This window comes from Sinohyriopsis cumingii, chromosome 3, assembly GCF_028554795.1.
Source record: "Sinohyriopsis cumingii isolate HCF-2022 chromosome 3, ASM2855479v2, whole genome shotgun sequence".
Lineage (NCBI taxonomy): Eukaryota > Metazoa > Mollusca > Bivalvia > Unionida > Unionidae > Sinohyriopsis > Sinohyriopsis cumingii.
In genome coordinates, this window is record NC_142963.1 from 82,986,084 (window position 1) to 83,006,739 (window position 20,656).

The window sequence follows — 20,656 nt, forward strand, 5'->3', positions numbered from 1 at the left end:
AGGCCAGTTAGATCAATTTAGCTATACCAAGTATTTCATTATTTACCATGATCAGACTTATCTTTAATAATCATGAATGGTTAGCTGCTTTATTCATTGAAGAAAATGTCAAAAGTGTCTCTTGGTAGCAAATTTTCTAATTGCAAGGAATGTCAGCAAGTTTATGTTATAAAAAGATGCCAGTTAAGGCATTTACACTGCATTAAAAGAAACACACCACAAATAACATGTATATAACATTTGTATGGATGTTCAGTTCATGTGCTGAAGGACCTACATGTATAAACACACATGTACTTGGTTATTAGCATAAATTCCTTCGCAGTAACCTGAAGGGAAGACAGTATACAGTTTGTCTATAATTATTTCATATTACTTCTTTCCCATAACATCCTTATAATTTTTCCATGAATGTTTTGAATTTGAATACTTAAATAATAGAGATGTCATTTCAATTTTAAATAAGAACCAATAGAACAATCATTATATCTATAACCCCTGCATCCGACCTTGGTCCTGTCCAAGTTAGATAAGTAGTCCTACTCCACAGGTGTCATCAGTGTTGGTGAAATTTGACACAAAATATATATACAGCCTTACAAGTCAACAAGTGTACATGCATTTGATTGTACAATATGGTTTGATAGTAAATTTAACTTGTGTACGTATGAACTGTTTGAAACTGAAAGTTTTTTTGCACTGGTTCCCTCATTCTCATAAGTTATAGGATCACTCTGTGTTATTGTAGGTTTGGTTTTCATTGAAATTATAACCACAAGTAGATGAGTGCTGACTAGCTACCTTCAAGATACCAGCTGTTCACGAGTATTCATCAAAGTCCTACTTCTATCTAATGCGCACTTTTTCTTCTCAGATCCACTTTAAAAAAAGCTGGCATGCCTTTCTTCATTCCACCTCAAATTAATTTGTATGTCATGTGCAAATGTTGTTGTTATTAGATTAGTTGCTAATGGAATTTGTTGCACGTATCACATTACTCCTCTAGGAGAATTCCTGAAAAAGAATGGAATTATGAGTGACTTTGTTGACTGAATTAAGGGAGTGGCGCCTCTTAAATCTAAATTGAACATTTGAACATCGTTTACAATTAACATCTTGATTATTTCAAAGAACAGTTTATGTCAGATAGCTTTTTTTAACAATGCATTTCCTTCCGTCCAAATTTTATTTTGATTTGAAGAATGTTGAAATTTATGATAAAAGCCAACATTGGGCACTTATAATAATGAGACAATTACAACAATTAAGAGGGCAACTCTTTTTTATAAAAACATTGGAACACAAGAAGATATTAATATGTTATTACATGTGAAGTATATCATATTAAATAATTACATATATAACAACTAAAATGATACAAACATTGAGGGATATGAGAAACCATTCATCACAGGACATGAACAGTAAAATGAAATTTCTTAGCGACCTAAGATACTGGGCACATTTTTTCCACACATCTGAAAGGTTATAGTGGCATGTACATCTACTGTGAGGTCATTTCATGCCCTGGACCCCAAACACTTAAAAGAATTTCTGTGATCTCAACCTGTACATATACAGTCAAACCTGTCTGAATAGTCACCTTTATCTGGCAGACATCTGGTCTCGGTGGCCATTCTTATTTACTCCTGGCAAATTTCCTACATAGATATTATGTATATAATGGTCACCTGCTTCTGCACTCAGCAGCCAGGTGTTTCCTAACCAAATAATGGTTTCTCACTGCTTTAAGCACTTGCTGGAGTTTATCGACCGTGGCCACTCATTGTATGCAAAACTAAACATTTGCTTCATGAGGAAGAAATTGTTTACATAAATGAATATCACATGAATCAATGTGCAGACATTTCTTATCTCACATGTACTCACTGTACTCCAGTCATGTTGGCAGTGTAACTCAAAGATGTCATTAGGGTGGAGAGTCAAAGAAGTTTGTTTACTGGATACTGGGAATAGTAGTTGCATTATCAAAGCAGAAATGGAAGTCACTTTTTGTGCTAGTGTGACAGGTATATTTCAGTCATTCATTAATATGCCTTGTGAAGTAAAGTTGTCTCTGATGACAAAAGTTCTTCCTTGAGAAAAGATGTGAGTTGCATTCCTTTTCATTAGGATCAAGGGTCATGCAGTATTTAACAATTGTTTGTAAAGGCAGTCAATTTTGGTTCGGGGTCACAAAGAACAGTGCTTTTGTTGATTTCCTGTTCATCTTAGGCTTCTTGCATAAGTTGTATTTTTATCTCAGTGAGTTAAGCAACTAGCTAGTCTAGATATAATTTTTGAAGCATGAACAGTTGTTTCCATACCTGATTTATACAAGCTGTTTCCATGCCTAATTTAAACAAGCTGGTTCCATGCCTAATTTATACAAGCTGTTTCCATGTCTAATTTAAACAAGCTGTTTCCATCCCTAATTAATACAAGCTGTTTCCATGCATAATTTATACATCTGTTTCCATGCATAATTTATACAAGCTGTTTCCATGCCTAATTTATACAAGCTGTTTTCATGCCTGATTTAAACAAGCTGTTTCCATGCCTAATTTATACAAGCTGGCTGACAAAAGAGTTAGTTCTGTTTTACGGTCATATTTAAGCTGTCAGTCAGTAGTTAAAGTAATGTTTTGTTATGATGCACACAAAAATTAAGAACACGGAATATTTTAAGAGTCAGTGATTATTTAATTTACAGGATGGATTAAAGTGAGCAGGATATAGTAATCTTGTGTGAAACAAACTTTGGGAGAGAACAGTATACATGTATTTTTTGATTATGTTCAATTGTTTACATAAATTGATAATATAATAATAATAATAATAATAATAATAATAATAATAATATTCAGAGTGTGATATTTGTTTAAAAAGCAATTTTGAAAGATATGACCTTGTACAAAGGGCACCTATGTAGAAAGGCCACTTTTGGGAGTTTCAATGTGTCTGCATTGGGAAAGGAGCAAATTCTGAAAGTCACACAATTTGTGATAAGAGAAAAAAATGAAGGATATAAAATATAATCAGGTATCCAGAAATTCTAATGGCTGTCAAACATTATTTTGTGAGTGACAGACAGGTATTTGTTGTCAGACATTATTTTGTGAGTGACAGACAGGTATTTGTGATATTTAATATAAAAACATTTAATGGGGAGATAAAATGTTGTTCCAAAAACGAAAACATTGATATACATAATTATTAATGTACAAGTGAATGTGTCATTTTCAGTTCAGGATAAGTAGTTGATTAAGTTTTAGTATCATCCTTTCATGCTTCATTAGTTTTATATCAGATTATTATTTCTTAAAATGATATTTTCTGTCAGAAAACTATCCAATAGAATTTCACCCAGCAACAGTATTTTATGATACTCTTCTGTTTTACAAATTATTTATTTTTTGACAAGAAGATATCATCATAACACCTAAATGACAGGAAGTTCCAGTTAAGTCAGACAGTAAAATTTCTAATTAATCAGGTCCTCAACCATTTTGGAAAAAAATTAAAGGTTAGCTTTTGCTACTAGTATCTTTCTTCATTGGAATTTGGGCCTAGGCTACACATAGATTGTTCTAAAGTTGTGATCTATGCTAACAGGCTGTCACATTGATCTGTGCTAACAGACTGCCACATTGATCTGTGCTAGCAGATTGTCACATTGATCTGTACTAACAGACTGCCACCTTGATCTGTGCTAACAGACTTCCACATTGATCTGTGCTAAAATACTGCTGCATTGATCTGTGCTAACAGATTGCCACATTGTTCCGTGCTATCAGACTGCCACATTGATCTGTGCTAACAGACTGCCACATTGATCTGCGCTAAAAGACTTCCATATTGATCTATGCTAATAGATTGCCACATTGATCTGTGCTAACAGACTGCCACATTGATCTATGCTAACATACTGCCTCATTGATCTGTGCTAGCAGACTGCCACATTGATCTATGCTTACAGACTGCCACATTGTTAAGCAGCATATGCCATGGTGTGAGGGGCTTATTATTGTCAAGTCTATTATCAGTATGAAATCATGTATGTACAGACCCTAGGGCAGTCATTCAGTTTTAGGGTTTTTACAAGACCGATAGATAAGAATTCACATCTCTGTAGTCTCTAAACAACTGAGAAAACAAGATTATTATGGTTAAGTTTTTTGGTTAACTTTTTTGTCCTTTGTCCTGCATGTCAAGTTAGCCATCAGTCATCTGAACTTGTTTGTCAGTTGTGTCCATTTTGTAGTTGAATTTTACTCTGCCACTTGAAAATTTTAAAATTATTATTATTATTATTATTATTATTATTCTTAAAGCCAAACAATCAGTAAATTTGGGCATTCTATCCAACATTAGAAAATCTATTGAGAAACTGGAAATGCTACCAGAAATATTATAACAGTGCAGTGATGTGTGGCTGAGTAATCAGATTATGAAGGCTTACATGTACACAACAAACTGCTGAGTACCTTGCTGTTGTAATATGGAAAGTCTGTGGTTAATTCAAGATGTTTTATGATGGTGTTAAAAGTAATAAAGGGATCAAAGATGGTAATGGCTTTCAAATCTTTTAATAAAGTTGTCTGACCTTTGGCACAGATGAGATGAAAATGAGAGATTGACTAAAAAATTATTCAGCAGTAGGTATTTTGACTTTAGGGGAATATCTGGATCACAAAAACTATTGAGAGCCTGTTACATGTGATACTTAATAATCACAATTAATGTTATGAGTGGTCAGCAGCCAGTGATCTTGTGAAGGAAACTAATACTGCTTGTGGATTTTATTTTTTAAATCTTTGCAGTGAACTACAAGATGTACACCTCTTCCTTTGTCATTGAATTGTCACACACTAGCTCATTTTAAAAAAATCAATAGCAGTGGCTCATAGAAGTTTAGTTTCTTTTCTGACTCAGTCTCAGAAATTACCTGCCAGTCCTGTGATAATCATTCCAAACCCTTCAGACTCTAAAGAAAACAGAAAGGTCATTGAAAATTTTGAGAAAGAGAATTAATCTCCTAAGTTGTAAGAAATCTTTAACATCAGTAAGCTCCATGAATAAGGAACAATCCCAGCTATGCTCAAAACTAAATTATTCTTGAGATTTTGGTTGTGACTCTTGAGATTTTAAGATAGAGCGTAAGATGACTTTGCAGTTTTAAATCTGTTAAGAACCTTGTTAACATTTGATACATTCTGGTAAATGAACATGTAACTAAGTTTATCCATGCATGAACATGTAACTAACAGTATCCATGCATGAACATGTAACTAACAGTATCCATGCGTGAACATGTAATGTAACTAACAGTATCCATGCATGAACATGTAATGTAACTAACTGTATCCATGCATGAACATGTAACTAACAGTATCCATGCATGAAAATGTAACTAAGAGTATCCATGCATGAACATGTAACTAAGAGTATCCATGCATGAACATGTAACTAAGTGTATCCATGCATGAACATGTAACTAACAGTATCCATGCATGAACACGTAACTAAGTGTATCCATGCATGAACATGTAACTAACAGTATCCATGGATGAACATGTAACTAAGAGTATCCATGCATGAACATGTAACTAAGTGTATCCATGCATGAACATGTAACTAAGTGTATCCATGCATGAACATGTAACTAAGTGTATCCATGCATGAACATGTAACTAACAGTATCCATGGATGAACATGTAACTAAGTGTATCCATGCACAAACATGTAACTAAGAGTATCAATACATGTCTGGGGTTGCCAGTGATTTACACCAAACTACAGTTATTAATACATTTATGTTAAAGTATGGTGTGTATGATCAGGCCCACCAAGTATCATGCTACAGCTTGCTGTAAGGCATTCGGTTACAAATGAGAAAAGGGGCCCCAGGTGGCTGAATGATCTTAGACATTTTTTCTTTAAAGACCACTGACACATCTCACCTATATCTGCATGTTTTGAGTCTTGGCTCCACCAGTGAGCCTATGTGAGAAAGCTTGCCAGTAGCTTCTTGTGGGTCAGTGGTTCATTTTGAGTTCATCCTCCACTGTTTGCACCATTGTTTTGATCATGGGCTTGTCTTGCAGACCCAGGCCATCTTGCTTTAGTAGTAAAAGTAGTGAATATTTAACTTTAGTCTGGCAAAAGACCTCAAGAATATTTTATTAAATTTTTTCCATGAGTTCGAGAGGTTTGAGACATATTATTTTGCTTTTGTTTGTTTTCAGGTATTTTCAGAAATTATTTTTTCATTTTAGTGTTTGAGATTTTACTACGATTCACTGAAACAAAGGACTGGGGAAAGGCCTTTATGAGTGTGATACCTCCAAGGAAAGGAGGCGTAATTAAGGATGCAACACCTATGGACCAGATAACCAATACTGCTACAAAGAGTTATGTTGGTAAAGTGTGTGAGGACTCTCAAGGCTTTGCTGTGTGGGAAAATATTACAGAAGAAGAGCAAGGTGGTTCCAGACAGAAAACGACTGTTTGTTCGAAAGAAGTGAAAAATGACTTGCAGTGTGATGAGAATATTTCATGACAGAGGAAGGATAGTGTGGAACAGACAGTAAATGATTCTGTAGAGAAAAGAATCAGCTCAGAGGTGACTGAAATAATTTATGATAAGAACTCTTCAAAAAATAGAACAGAGAATAAATAAAAAAACATCAAAAAGTAGATGGCCTTAGAGTAAATACTCACTAATCAAACGCAAAAGGGCTAGAGAGCTTGTAGTATACTTCTAGTATTATAATTTTATGCAGGAACTATTTGACATGGGCAACTATGAATATGGACTTTTCAGATGGGTTGAGATTTTCTTAAAATCATTCTGGACAAATCTTGAAGAAATAAGTTTATATTGCAAGAATTTAGTGAGGGTTTCTTGACATTAGATACGTTCACATCTTAGTTCTGATGATTTGCTGTATACATGGGAACTTTGTGCGACTTGGTCACGATGACTCTAGAAATATTTTTGCCATCAGTAGAAAAATGATGTCTCTCCTATTTGTGTCAGTCAAAATGACCTGTCTCACTCCACATGTCCTTTTTCTACAGTGACAATACTACAGCAAACCAAATCTGTTTTTTTTAAGTGTCAAAAGTTTCAGAAAAGTAACAGCATTTGTCAGGAGTTTTTTGTAAACGTCTATTCTTTTTCTTTTATACTCTTTAATTATTTTAAGACCATCTGTAGAAATATTTGTTTCATTAATTTGTACACCCAGAGAAAAAATAAAATATTTTATAAAAAAAATTTGAGACATATGTTCACAGTCAATATCTACACAAAAATCTGAATATAAATAAACTGATTCAGCTAATGTACATTTGACAAGTTATTTCTTCAAGTGTATATGTGTATATATGGATGCAGCTGATGTACTTTTGACAAGTTGTTTCATCCTGTGTATAGACAGATTCAGCTAATGTACTTTTGACAAGTTATTTCTTAATGTGTTGAGAACAAGTTGTTCCATTTTAATCGACCTTAAAAGTAGATATTTCTAGAAAAGGGTTAAATAAAAACATTTGGCTTGTTCTCTGTGATTCTAGAGGAATAATTATGCAAAATCCTTATGTTGTCACCTAGATAGTGAAGACATATACATTCTACATATGTAAAGATGCTTTCATAGAAGGAAAAGGTGGAGAATAATTCATTCTTCTTGTATTGATTAGCATTGACATTTACCTAAATAATTTTCATTCAGAATAGAAACAATTACCAATACACAAGTAATAAATGAAATGGAAAATATTATATTTTTGTTGTTTAATTTGGTTGTACAGTACTAAGTCCTGATAGACTTTTTAAGATGCTTAATTATTATAGGAAGGAACACAGTATATGGAAAACATCTTAGAATTACATGTGAACTCATTCAGTGGGTGTCATACATACACTTTCAAATACACATGTGAACAGACACATGCACACAACCATCATGTACCCTAATGCCTCTCCATGGAAACATCAGCATTAGCCAGATAGCAAAATATATGGATAGGAAAGATTTGCAGGAAGAAGTCCAATCCAATAACAAATCAAAAAACAGTTTTAATATAATTGATAGAGATAAATATTGGATTTAGGACAGTTTATTTCATCATACAAGATTTATCAATAGAATTTATAATACAAGATACTACTACATCCAAAACATATACACACAAAAAACTTAGAACCATCAAATACTTTCATTTAGATCTTTTTAGGACCTTAAAATGCTATTTTAGTTATATAGTGCCCGAACCTCATAAATAGTTTGAATGTCCACACCTGCAGTTTGAAATTTCACATTGGTGCCTGCTGTTATTTTCATGTAACCTTATTATTTCTCTCTTCAGACTGTAAACTATCTTAAATATTTATGAATTTACACTTTTTCCATGAAAGAAGAAAATAAAGTTTTCACATGTTTTTTAATCTCCAGTAAACATTTTTAAAAATTCTGGGTACATTCATCTTCAATAAATTGAACTTGTGTGCATATATTAATGTACACAGATTGTTTAATATGGATTCAGGAGGCTACTGCAAAATTTTCAACAGTATTTACCAGGACAATGAGTGGACAATTCAACCTATGCATTTAAAAAAAGATCAACTGTCTGTACCATTTTTTTTTTTTTACCATTTGAGCAAAAACTGTCATTACATGAGCATTAAGTCAGTTCATTCACCCTACAACTATATACATCAAGACAATATTTACATGCAGGAAATGTTCAAACATGCCCATCATCCCTAAAAAGCAGGATTTTCTGATATGTACTTTTTGTTTTTATTTTTAAACTCATTTTTCTAAATAATTTAAAGCTACTGATCTTCATCAAGATAAAGAAATAAACTTTGGTCTAAAAAAATTTGCAGCATGCATCATTAAATGACCTAGATTTCTTTGTCTTTAAAACAGCAATTATACCATTCTGTTGTTTAACCCAAGTTTACACACTAGTTTGTTCATAACAGCTGAAGTACATCCAAATAATTGCAAAACATGATGGGAAAGTTTCAGTCACTCCTGCTGGAAAGATTCAATACTTTTAAATAATGATAATAAAAGAATATATCACAGAAAACTTGATGAACTTTCAAAGTCAGTACAAAGACAGAACATTTATCACAATGCTTTCTGAAAATATGTACAGTAAGAGACAACAGAACCTCAGTTATCTAAACTCGTCATAGTTTTTCATATCAAAATTTTGGGCTTTCAATCTGTAGTATACTTAGTATCATGTAGGTTGTGTCCCTTTCTTTTGAGAAATTATCTCCCCATTATATTTTGTTAAGTACCAGTACGTTGTGAAAACGAGATCTATTCAAAGTTAGGTATTAACACTTCTGTTTAAAAATAAAGATCTGTTGTTTCATTTATTTTCTGTCAACATGCAATTTTGTTTCAATTGATTGGCTAATCAGTTTTTAAATTGTGTCAGAAAAATGTTCTTTCTTAGACTAAAATACTTTGGGGGAGGCAATCCCAGGCCAGAAAGGGAAGTAACCTATACAATACACAAATAAGAATTTATATATTTTGGACACATTTCAGGGGACATAGTGTTGGTCTGGATGAAGCAACATTTAGATTTTTGAGTTTTGGATAATCAATGTTGCCCTGTATATAAAGCTACTTTCCTCATGCCATGAAAATGCAAATGCATGTACACAGAGAAATACACTATAAATTAACTGGAATGATCACTTGTGTTTTATACATGTACCCTTTAATAGCCTCTAAATATTATGTGTTCATACAGTAACACATTACCTTCTGTAATCCTTCATAAATTACTCAATAGTTTCTGAGCAGTCACTTAGGCAAGCTCACTTTATCTTATACCAGGCAATGACTAAGGAGTTAATGGTCAAATACTTTGTATCATCCCTTAAAGAATTTACAATAATTTGAATATATTTTTGCTACAACTTGAAATATGTTAACATATAAACGTACATAAAATAGCTAGCCTATGTTATACAGGCACTTGTGTTTCCATAATACTGATAAATCATTCTCAAAAGAAAAAATGTAGAATTGCACTGCAACCACTAGATAGGATTTATAAATATAGAGACACTATAATGTAATAAATGTAATAGTCACACATATGGAGTTCAAGATTTTGAACTTAAACAAGGCAGTTAACAAGACAAAATTTTAGCAACTTAAAATTTTACGATTGTAATAATATTCTTCATAATCCATTCTGTCAAAGATATATTACAACATTTGGTCTTCATAAAATTAACAAAATACCAAAATTACTGCTTTTCCTTCTGAGAAATTGTGTTTTTATTCAAATGAGCCATTTTCTCTTGGTACATGCTTATCTCCCCATGAAAATCTTTACATGCATTTGTCAAAGAAAAAAGCCACACAGGCAAGTCCAACATTCTTTTACATTAATAATAGCCAGCTTTCATCTACATGGTCATTATTATTTTTATTATTTATGTATTTTTAACTTATTTTATTTGCACATTTTTATGTTTAAAGTATTAAGAAAGAGTAAAAAATCCGAAGAGCCTTTTTTGCATTGAAATAGCCATTAATATCCACAAGCAACACTGCAACTGCAAATATAAATATACCCTTAGATGATATTCATTTAAAGGCAATTAATTACAATTCAAGTGACTTTAAGAACTTTTCCACGATTAGTCAGGATATTGTCTTTCTTTGGTTGAAACTATAACTAATCGTAGATACTTTAGTAAGAAATAAAGATGGCTGAATTTTGTAAATTATTCCAAATATCTGGCTGAATAACTACTTAAAACGTATTTTCACTAATCCCTTCATTTAGCTGATATTTATCTACAGGTGCAGGACCAGGTGCTATTTTAGGAATCTGGTCAACAGCTGGTTTTCGTCCTTGTGCAGATTTTGTATACCGAAGGGTGTTGGGTTCTACAGGAGGATCACGGCCAGCATTTGTGGCAGAATTAGGTTTCGCTGGAGATTTTTTTCCACCAAGTGTTGGGGAGCGTCCCATTCGGCTTTGAGGTTTCTTGAAAGCATCACTTGTTGGAGGTGCAAAGTCTGGCATTTCTGAAATAAGAATAATAATTAGTCAAAGCTTGAGTAAATGAAAAAAGTAACCAGTGTGTAATGAACTTGAATTTAACAATTCCTGATATAACAAAGCATCAGTTTGTTTGATTCAAGAAAAATCTTTTTGCCATTTGAAAAAAATCCTGTTTTGAGTAACAAATGTCACATTTTCCATGAGGTTCATCAGTAAAGGACTGAAGTACAAGTTTTAGAAGCAAACATTCAATATTTATAGGTTACTGCATTTGTATGGGAAAATATGAATGAGTTTTTCATGTGGATATGCTGCACAACCTTGGGAGTGCAGTATATCCATCCAACAAAACGAGTTCATATTTTCCCGTACAAATGCAGTAACCTTTTCATTATATGTTCATTTTCTTATTCTACCTAAGGCTTGATTATATAAACAAAATACACTACAAGAAACAAAGTAAAGGAATGTATGCCGTACTCCAAACTAAATACACAAAACAACAACATTATTAATTATATAAACAAAAATACACTACAAGAAACAACAAATGTCTGAAATCCTAATATGGGAAAAATATGAAGTCTTTCAATTGTAATTATCAAAATGACACTATGGAATATAATTAATGTTCATTTCATTTTGAGTGTAGTAAGGAGGATGTAATTGCACTTGAAATGTGGTTGAAATTACAGTACAATTTTGAAATGTGTAATCAAGCTTTAGAAATCATGGCATGGCACATGTAATTGGGATTTGCAAAACTAAGAAAGTACATTTTGAGGAAATTCAGGATGTAAAATTGTATGTATCTTGTTTGCCATTCTTATCACCAGCTAAAGAAGACACAATTATGCCTTGTCACTTGCATGTTATTTGTAGGGACCCAGCAATTTTATGACCTGTCTGGCATCTATCACTAGCGTAAATCTGAAACATTGTATTAAAAAAGTTAATGTGGAATATTGCAAAGTACATGTAGCATGTATGTGGCAGACCACGAAACATCTGCTTTAGTTTATTCAGCAACAAATTTAATCAACCAAAATGTAAAGTGTCTACTACATGAGTGTACATGATTTGTTTACAAAGCAGTTCCTAATGCACTATACTACTATTGGGCACATGTGTCATGCACATGAGTGCAATATGAAGGTCTGGAATATCGTAAAATATTGCACGATTCAGACAATGTAAAGTTAAAGGAGACAAAAACGAGCATATAATAAATACATATTTAAGTGATATATTCATTTAAGCTGTTGTAACTGCACTGTTTATTTGAAGTTAAAGCCTACTGAATTGATTTCAGTACCAGTTATTTTCTTCATTTGATTTTGGATTGGATTGTAAAGGAATCAAAGTCTGCTATCAAATCAACACTAATTCTTGTACTTTTCTGCAAAATATTGATTACAAATGTGGAAAATAAATGTGTGTGTGTTTGTTTTGCATCCTCATAGGTCTTTCTTGTTTAACATGTACTTGGAGCATTTATATTTTAAAAGCACAGAAATTATATATAGCTCTGTGTGTGTGTGTGTGTGTGTGTGACTTTTGGAATTTTAGCTTTTCATCCAAACATATCATGATATGGTGGAATCTTGAGTTGACTGATACTTCAATACCCTGCATATTATGTTGGATGTGATGAAAGCTTGGGGTCAGTCATATTTGATTTGGGTATCATACAGTCTTGATAGGTCATATCCATTTCAAGGAAAAATTTATGTTCGTTATTGAGTGTCTGAGTCTTATTATCAACTAAGGTAAGTCATATGACCCTGATCTGAAAAATGAGGAGATGGAATGGAGAATGAGGAAGTGGCCATTTTGTTTACTGACCCTTGTTTAAGCTGTAGTCCATATCAATATTCAGGCTGAGTTTAATTTGACCATTAATCCAGTTGAACAACTTTTTCATGTTGTTTTTGGGACGTTTTTTACATGGGTGGCCATAATTTAGAGGTGGCAGTAGTAGCAAATTTACTTGTATGTCACTGGTTCTCCTAAGTTAAAAGTTTAGTCAGTGAACCTCCCCAGCCCCAGCAACAAAAAAGTATAGCTTGCTTTATACCCACCTTGGTATTTAGATTGTGCTATTTATTGGAATGTCACTGCTTGTATCTCTCATTTCTTAAACTGCTTATTTGGGTTTTTTTAACTTCATATGATGGGAGTGTATCCTATGTTATTCAGGGTAACATCAGTCATCAGTTTCAGACTTCATGATGTCAGAGTCAATTGCCTATTAAAAATTCCAAATCTGCCTCCTCAAATACAGATTGGACCAATGATAACGTGAGAGTTCTTCATCATAACCATTCACCTTCATGACCGACAATGTGGTTTCTTTTGGACATTTTTGCCTATTTCGCTTTTGTTTGTGAGATTGAAACTGTTATTCAGTAGGAGACAAGAGTGATATGGCAAAAACATCGCCAACAGAGACTAAATATGGTCATGTATACAAATGAGTTGCCATATGATATATAATCGAATCATTAGCCTATGTAAGCTACACATTACCATGCATCGTTGGTTATGAAATATATTGGCTTAACAAATATGATCCTGTATTTGGGTGGTAAAATTTGAACTTTTCAGTAGGGAAATAGCTCCGCCATATCCATCTCTGTAGTGACAAAGAGCATACAAAATGCTTCTCTTTTCTCTAATAGACCAGAATCTAATCAATATTTTTCAAAAAGCTCTAACTGACCAGTCAGTCTGGCTATAAATGCATATATGACCATCAGTGTTTACTTATAAGTTGGATCAACTGTAAACAACAGTGCATAATGTGCTGTCTGATCCATATCTGTGCTATTTGTTCTACTGATTGCTCCTATTAAACTGCATTGACCCAGATCTGCCTGTGTATTATGCAATAGCAGATATTGGGATGTGCAGTTTGAAGTTTGACCCAACTTATGAGCGAGTAGATATGGTATAGTTCATTGATCAGGGTAAAAGGTTTTCCCACCATACGTGGCCATCTTAATACCTAGATAATTTTGCTGCTTGACCTGCCACTGTTTTTGAGATGGCATTTCATTTCAGTAGGACCAGTTTCATTTATGTTTTGGTGATACATTCACAACTTTACAACAATATTTTGTATCTTCAAAGAGCTACCTACCAGTATCCTTATCTTCTATGACAGGCTTTGTCATGGAAGGTGGAGCTTGTAGGGGAGGTACTGGTGCCTGTGGTGGCAGCATGGGATTCTGGGAAAACTGTGGTCTTGGAACCTCAGGGGGACCCTCATGTAATACCAGTCTGAAGAAGAAGAAAGAAAAAATAATAATATTGTGATATTGTTCAGATCAGTGCCTTTTTCCTCAGCATGTTGTTAAACATTGTTAAAAAATTTCATTTATAATTTATAAAACTTATAAAACGAGCTTTCTTGTAATCTTCATGACTGCTCCCTTTCCTTTTAGTTGAAATTTGTACCCCAAAATAAGTCACATAAATCAATATTACCTTTTAATCTATTACTCTGATTTTATATGACCACCACAAGGAAAAGCATATTGTTATTACATACATCTGTATATTCCCTAGTGCATTTCAGCTAAGTAATTTACATCCATCTGTCTATTCCCTAGTGCATTTCAGCTAAGTAATTTACATCCATCTGTCTATTCCCTAGTGCATTTCAGCTAAGTAATTTACATCCATCTGTCTATTCCCTAATGCATTTCAGCTATGTAATTTACATCCATCTGTATATTCCCTAGTGCATTTCAGCTAAGTAATTTACATCCATATGTCTATTCCCTAGTGCATTTCAGCTAAGTAATTTACATCCATCTCTCTATTCCCTAGTGCATTTCAGCTAAGTAATTTACATCAATCTGTCTATTCCCTTGTACAGTTCTGCTAAGTAATGACATCATCTGTATGTTCCCTAGTTCATTTTTGCTAAGTTGTGATCTCCATATGTCTGTTTCCTATTGTATTTCAGCTGAGTAATGACATCAATATGACTGTTCCCAAGTTCATTTCTGCTAAGGGAACGAGTTTTCTACCATTTACATTACCAAACTTTATAAATGGCTCATATTTGTTAAAGATAGATCCTATCAATTTTGGTGCCATTATGTCAAAGTTACTATGACTGAAAGAAGAAAAATGATTTCCATGCAGAAACAATAGTTCTACAAAACAGAACTGAGCTAAACTTTGTGGATGGCTTTTACTTGGAGTAAGGAAAAAGCCTTTATTTTGGGGTCAAAAGGTCAGATGTCAAGGTCAAGGTCATTGTGACTAAAAGAAGGAAACTGGTTTCTGCACAAGAACTTTCATTCTAGATTTCAGATCTAGACGTTATATAGAGTGTGTGTGTGATTTGGATTTTTAACATAGCTGAAAAAATGTCAGTCCTGTCGCTATGATGTCTGCAGTGTGGCAGTTTATAGTGATATCTAGCACTGGGCCATTATGCCACAGACACTTAGCATGATGTCCCACTCAGTCACTTTATCCTGAAACCAGGTCTACCAGTCCTAACACTAACCTCTTAATCCTGAGTGCCTAGCGAGGCAGCTGCTAGTACCATTTTTAAAAGTCTTTGGTATGACTCAGCCAGGGTTCAAACCCACAACCGAGGCAGATGTTCTAACCACTAGGCCACTGAAGCAGTCTTTAACATTGTAGATAACATGCATGTATAATTAAGGTAGATGCCTAGTGATTTTGGGATTAAAAAGACCCTGTGGCTAAAACACACAGCTGTGTTTCTGCACAAACTTCTGTTTTTGACCATGTAGAGGGCTTGCAGATAAGGTCTATTGATTTGGGGGACAAAAGGTCAAAGGTCAAGGTCATCATGGCTTTAAAGAAATGGGTTTTGCAAAATAACTTTTGTTCTAGAGTAAGTCCTTGATAAAACTGGATGACCTGCATGTAGGTTAATACAAAGACCTGTTGATTTTGGGTTCTAAAGATCGTGGTAAGTCTAAGAAGAAAATAATGTTTTTTGTACAGTAAGTTCTCCACAACTTGTGCAAATTCCTAAAACTCTGGATTTTCAACCCAATAAAGAATCTATACTAAATGTTATTGGACTCCATGGTTGATATATGAAACTGCATAGTGCTACCTGAAGGAAAATTTTGAAAATCCTCACACTTCCAACTACATGATAATATACATGATTATGAATAAGACCTACTTTTTCCTTGCTGTATGCAAAATTAACAGTGTGATATGAATCTTAGATACCTTAAGAAAAAGTAAACACTGAAAATTGCTCTTTTTTGTTCATCCATGCATTGAAAAAAGGGTGAGGATCAAGTTTCTTGGAATTTAAGTCTTTTAGTCATTTTTTTCTCCAGATTTTAAAATTTTAATGAAAAAAGGTATACAAATGAAATTCAATAAAGTGGGTTCATGCTGCATTTAAATGCTTATTAATTAAGGAAGTACTAAACAGGTTTTGGCTAGAAACAAGATCAAGGATGTAACCTCTCACTTTTGAAGGCACCTGCTTTCAAATAAAACTCCATAACCATCAACATGTATATATTTTCAAACTCATCAGAGAATGGAGAAAGTGAATAAGTATAACGATTGGCATGGCAAATCAAAGTCTTCCATGGTTACCCCATTTACAGTCCTACCAACAATGCATGAAAACCCCATAACCCATTTACAGTCCTACCAATAACACATAAAAACCCCTAAACCCATTTACAGTCCTACCAACAATGCATGAAAACCCCTAAAATTTGGGGGTCTACAGACCCTTAAATAATATGTACTGAATAATGACAAATATTATCTTAATGAAGAGGAAGTGGACTATGAATTAAGATTTCACACAAAATTGCTCCCTATGAAAAATTTAGTAAATGCATGAACACGGGGAGAAAATGGGAACTGATTGCATGCAGTCATGCCCCCCCCCCATACTCATGTTATTACAGTTTGTAACTTTGAACAGTAGAGGCTGTTACTGAGCTCTGAATGGTCATGGTAGGCCAAACTGTTGAACACAGCCAGCAACACCAGTGTGTGTTTGCACTAGAGTTATCCCCTGTGTGTACAACATGAAATCATGCATTTCTGGCACCATTGTAAATAACAAGAGAGAAAGAGATAAAATATGGATGTCTCTTTAATTAAACCTTCTCCCATGGTCAGTCATACAAAACTGTTTAGTGACAATGTACTCCAACACTGCATACCTTGACAAAGAGGTCAGAGTCATTGAGACCTATAATGGCCCACTAGTGCCTTCCTAAAAGGCTATACAACATGGGATACGTATACAATGTGCCATTGACAGTCCTTTTTCTTGTCTAATAGTGGTAATATTTTATGTGTACCTGTCATGTCACAGGTACTAATTATGAATAAAGGATAAGACAGTAGAGAGAAAAACTTTGTTCAAAAGTCCATTAGAAGAACTGTCTTGGGGAATGTCTTTCCATACCTGTCTACTCTCTTTTCTGTGTCATTCTCATCTGGTTTTCCTGCCACATTTATTGGTGGTAGTTTTGTGAAGTTTTCTTTCTCAATGAATTCAGTGGGGTAATCCCTTTGGTAATAATCACTCTGGCTTGACATGGCTGTTCTGATCAGATCCATCACTATCTGCTTCTCTAAAAAAGAAAATGTGTTCATTTATATTGTACTGCTCCTTCTCTAATAACAAATGTCTTCATTAAGCATCTGCCTCTCTGAGGACAACAAATGTGTTTACTGTATCATCTGCCTCTCTGAGGACAACAAATGTGTTTACTGTATCATCTGCCTATCTGAGGACAACAAATGTGTTTACTGTACCACCTGCCTCTCTGAGGACAACAAATGTGTTTACTGTATCATCTGCCTTTCTGAGGACAACAAATGTGTTTACTGTATCACCTGTCTCTCTGAGGACAACAAATGTGTTTACTGTATCACCTGCCTCTCTGAGGACAACAAATGTGTTTACTGTATCATCTGCCTCTACGAGGACAACAAATGTGTTTACTGTATTACCTGCCTTTCTGAGGTTAACAAATTTGTTTACTGTATCACCTGCCTCTCTAAGGACAACAAATGTGTTTACTGTATCACCTGCCTCTCTGAGGACAACAAATGTATTAATTTTATCATTTGCCTCTCCGAGGACAACAAATGTGTTTACTGTATCAACTGCCTCTCTGAGGACAACAAATGTGTTTATCATCTGCCTCTGTGGACAAAAAAATGTGTTTATCATCTATATCTCTGAGAACAAAACAATGTGTTTATTTTATTGTCTGCCTCTAAGGACAAAAAATGTGTTAATTTTCTCATCTACCTCTATGAGGACTAAAAAAAATGTTAATTTTATCATCTGCTCCACTGAATATAAATGTCATCATCTGTTTGTCATTGGCTTCTCTAACTACAGATATGTTCATCTATGTGTCATCTGCTTCTCTGAGAACAAATGTGTTTTTTATTTGTTTTCTGAATTACTGAGAATAAATAATGTGTTCATTTATTCCCATCTTCTTTTCTTGAAACAAATACTGGGTAGATTTTTGTCATCTGCTTTTTTAATAACAAATTATGTGCCTTTTATTACGTGATTTTCGCTAACGTCTTCATTTATTTTTCACATGATTCTCATCAGACAAATATAATGTTCAGTTATCTGTCACCTGTCTTTCTGAGAACAAATATACTTATTTATGTGTTGACATAAGGATAATAAAATTATGGGATACATCAAAGGACAGAGTGCTTCTACCTGAATGACTGATCAAGCAATTATACAATTATTTTCACTCAGTGTTGCAGTGGTTACAGCTCATTGGTCAAAGCTAATGATGGGTGACTTTCATTAGTTAAATTTTATGACTGTAGTGTAATTGGTCGGATCTAATCAAATTTTCTTGAAGTAAGCAGAATATCCTTAACATAATGAAATGGTGACTACGTCACTCACCTCTCTCCCCAGCTGAACAAAGCCATGCTTGAACTGCATTGATGTCTTCTGTTTGCAGAATTTGGCACAGCATCGCCAACACCTAAACAGATATGGAAACTGTGAGGAAATACTGAGGGACAGATCATCATGGTTTGGCATCTCTACTAAAATCGATCCACATACTTTATAGACACATTTTTCTTTGATTGACTTTATTGCTTGAAGAATTCCAAATAAACATTTAGAGCAATCTTTTGCTTGAATAAGAATATCACTTTTAACAGAAGAAAGAACTTTTTTTTAAAAATAACACACTTTTCTTCCTTGCTTCTGTGATGTATATTTCACTTTTCCACTGAATTGATTAAAGCACTTTCTGCATGAAGAAAGTTAGTAAAGGCAAAATACTCAATAAAGTCATTATACTACACTATAATAATCCAAGGGGACATGTTGTTTTTGCTACTATCCATCAACACATCTATACATCATGCCCATCCCAAATCAATTGTAGCATGATTACTCAGAAACTATTAATCTTGGAGCCATGAAATCTTAGACACTTTATCAAGCTCATAAATTACAGGTAGATGACTTGATTTATTTTTCAGATCACTGCAGCAGTGTCTCAATATGGTACCTATTGTTTTTACTTTTTGGACATTTCTTGGTAAAAACCATTTAACATGGGGTAGTCAATTAAAATTTTGTGGGCATATGAATAGGTAGATCACCTTGTTAAATTTGCCAGGAAATTACAGCAATTTTCCATTTTTAAACAGCTGGTCTTTTATAACAAAATCTTGTTAGTACAATTAACCCAGAATTACTTAAGAAAGTGAATGATGTTTGTATGCATATTTAATAACCTGAATTGATTTTCAGGTCATTATAAGAATTTGCTTTACTATTTCTTTTTTATACCCAGTGCAATTCTAGCTTGTGGATTGATGGTGTCTATCCATGCAGTATCAACACTGATGTTAGAATTTGCATTTAGGTCATGTTGTCACTCACCATTCCTCAAGGTATGTCATGATTTGTTATGTAACTGTTTCATGAGGAATACTACAGCCAACTGTGGACTATGTTTCATGGTTCATTTCTTTTGCATTAAGCTCAGTTTCTTATTGTTAGTGCTTGCATTTAACTCAGTTTATCTTGCACTATTGTTTGCAGTTATGCAACTTCGGAGGAAGATGCATCCTGAGGAGTACTACACCATTTAGTTAAAACTAGGTCACTATGACCTGTTTTTCCACCACAATAACTTGTTTCAACCTTTGAATTTAGTTTGATTTCATATGAATTATTAACTGCAGAGTCATAAAACTTTGCATGTTGATGTGTTGTGACACCCTCAGTTACTGTGGCATGTATTTAACATTCTAATAATCTGCATTCATCTCTGTATTTAACTGTTTTTCAGAAACTACTGATAGATTGTCACTAGAATTTTCCATGTAATCTCCATATGTTTCCTTAACAATACTGACATATCTGATTATCAATTGTACCAGAAAAGGGCTTACCTGATGGAACATACATTCCAGATTTGGGTTTTATTTAACTTCAGTCATTACCCATTATATCCTCGTTCACAATTTCCATCATTCTCTAAAAAATTTCATTTGAAGCTAATGAAAGTTTGAGTTTTTGGTAAATTATGTATTTTTG

General features: G+C 33.7%; 2 protein-coding genes across 4 annotated transcripts in view; one reads left to right on the forward strand and one right to left on the reverse strand.

The window, feature by feature from the left end:
• Positions 1-7,786, forward strand: part of LOC149803207 (tRNA methyltransferase 10 homolog A-like) — a 29,339-nt gene extending 21,553 nt beyond the window's left edge. The window contains exon 7 of the mRNA XM_089952834.1: positions 6,279-7,786. Within this exon, the coding sequence (XP_089808960.1) occupies positions 6,279-6,562 (284 nt within the window). The 3' untranslated portion in view covers positions 6,563-7,786. The remainder of the gene's footprint in view (positions 1-6,278) is intronic.
• Positions 7,787-8,111: 325 nt separating this feature from the next.
• Positions 8,112-20,656, reverse strand: part of LOC149803208 (protein TBATA-like) — a 58,347-nt gene continuing 45,802 nt past the window's right edge. For all 3 annotated transcript variants that reach the window (XM_089952832.1, XM_089952833.1, XM_089952831.1), the window contains exons 5-8: positions 18,998-19,079; positions 17,510-17,678; positions 14,207-14,346; positions 8,112-11,087 (exon numbers count right to left, since the gene is read on the reverse strand). In XM_089952832.1, the coding sequence (XP_089808958.1) occupies positions 10,810-11,087; positions 14,207-14,346; positions 17,510-17,678; positions 18,998-19,079 (669 nt within the window). In that variant the 3' untranslated portion in view covers positions 8,112-10,809. The remainder of the gene's footprint in view (positions 11,088-14,206; positions 14,347-17,509; positions 17,679-18,997; positions 19,080-20,656) is intronic.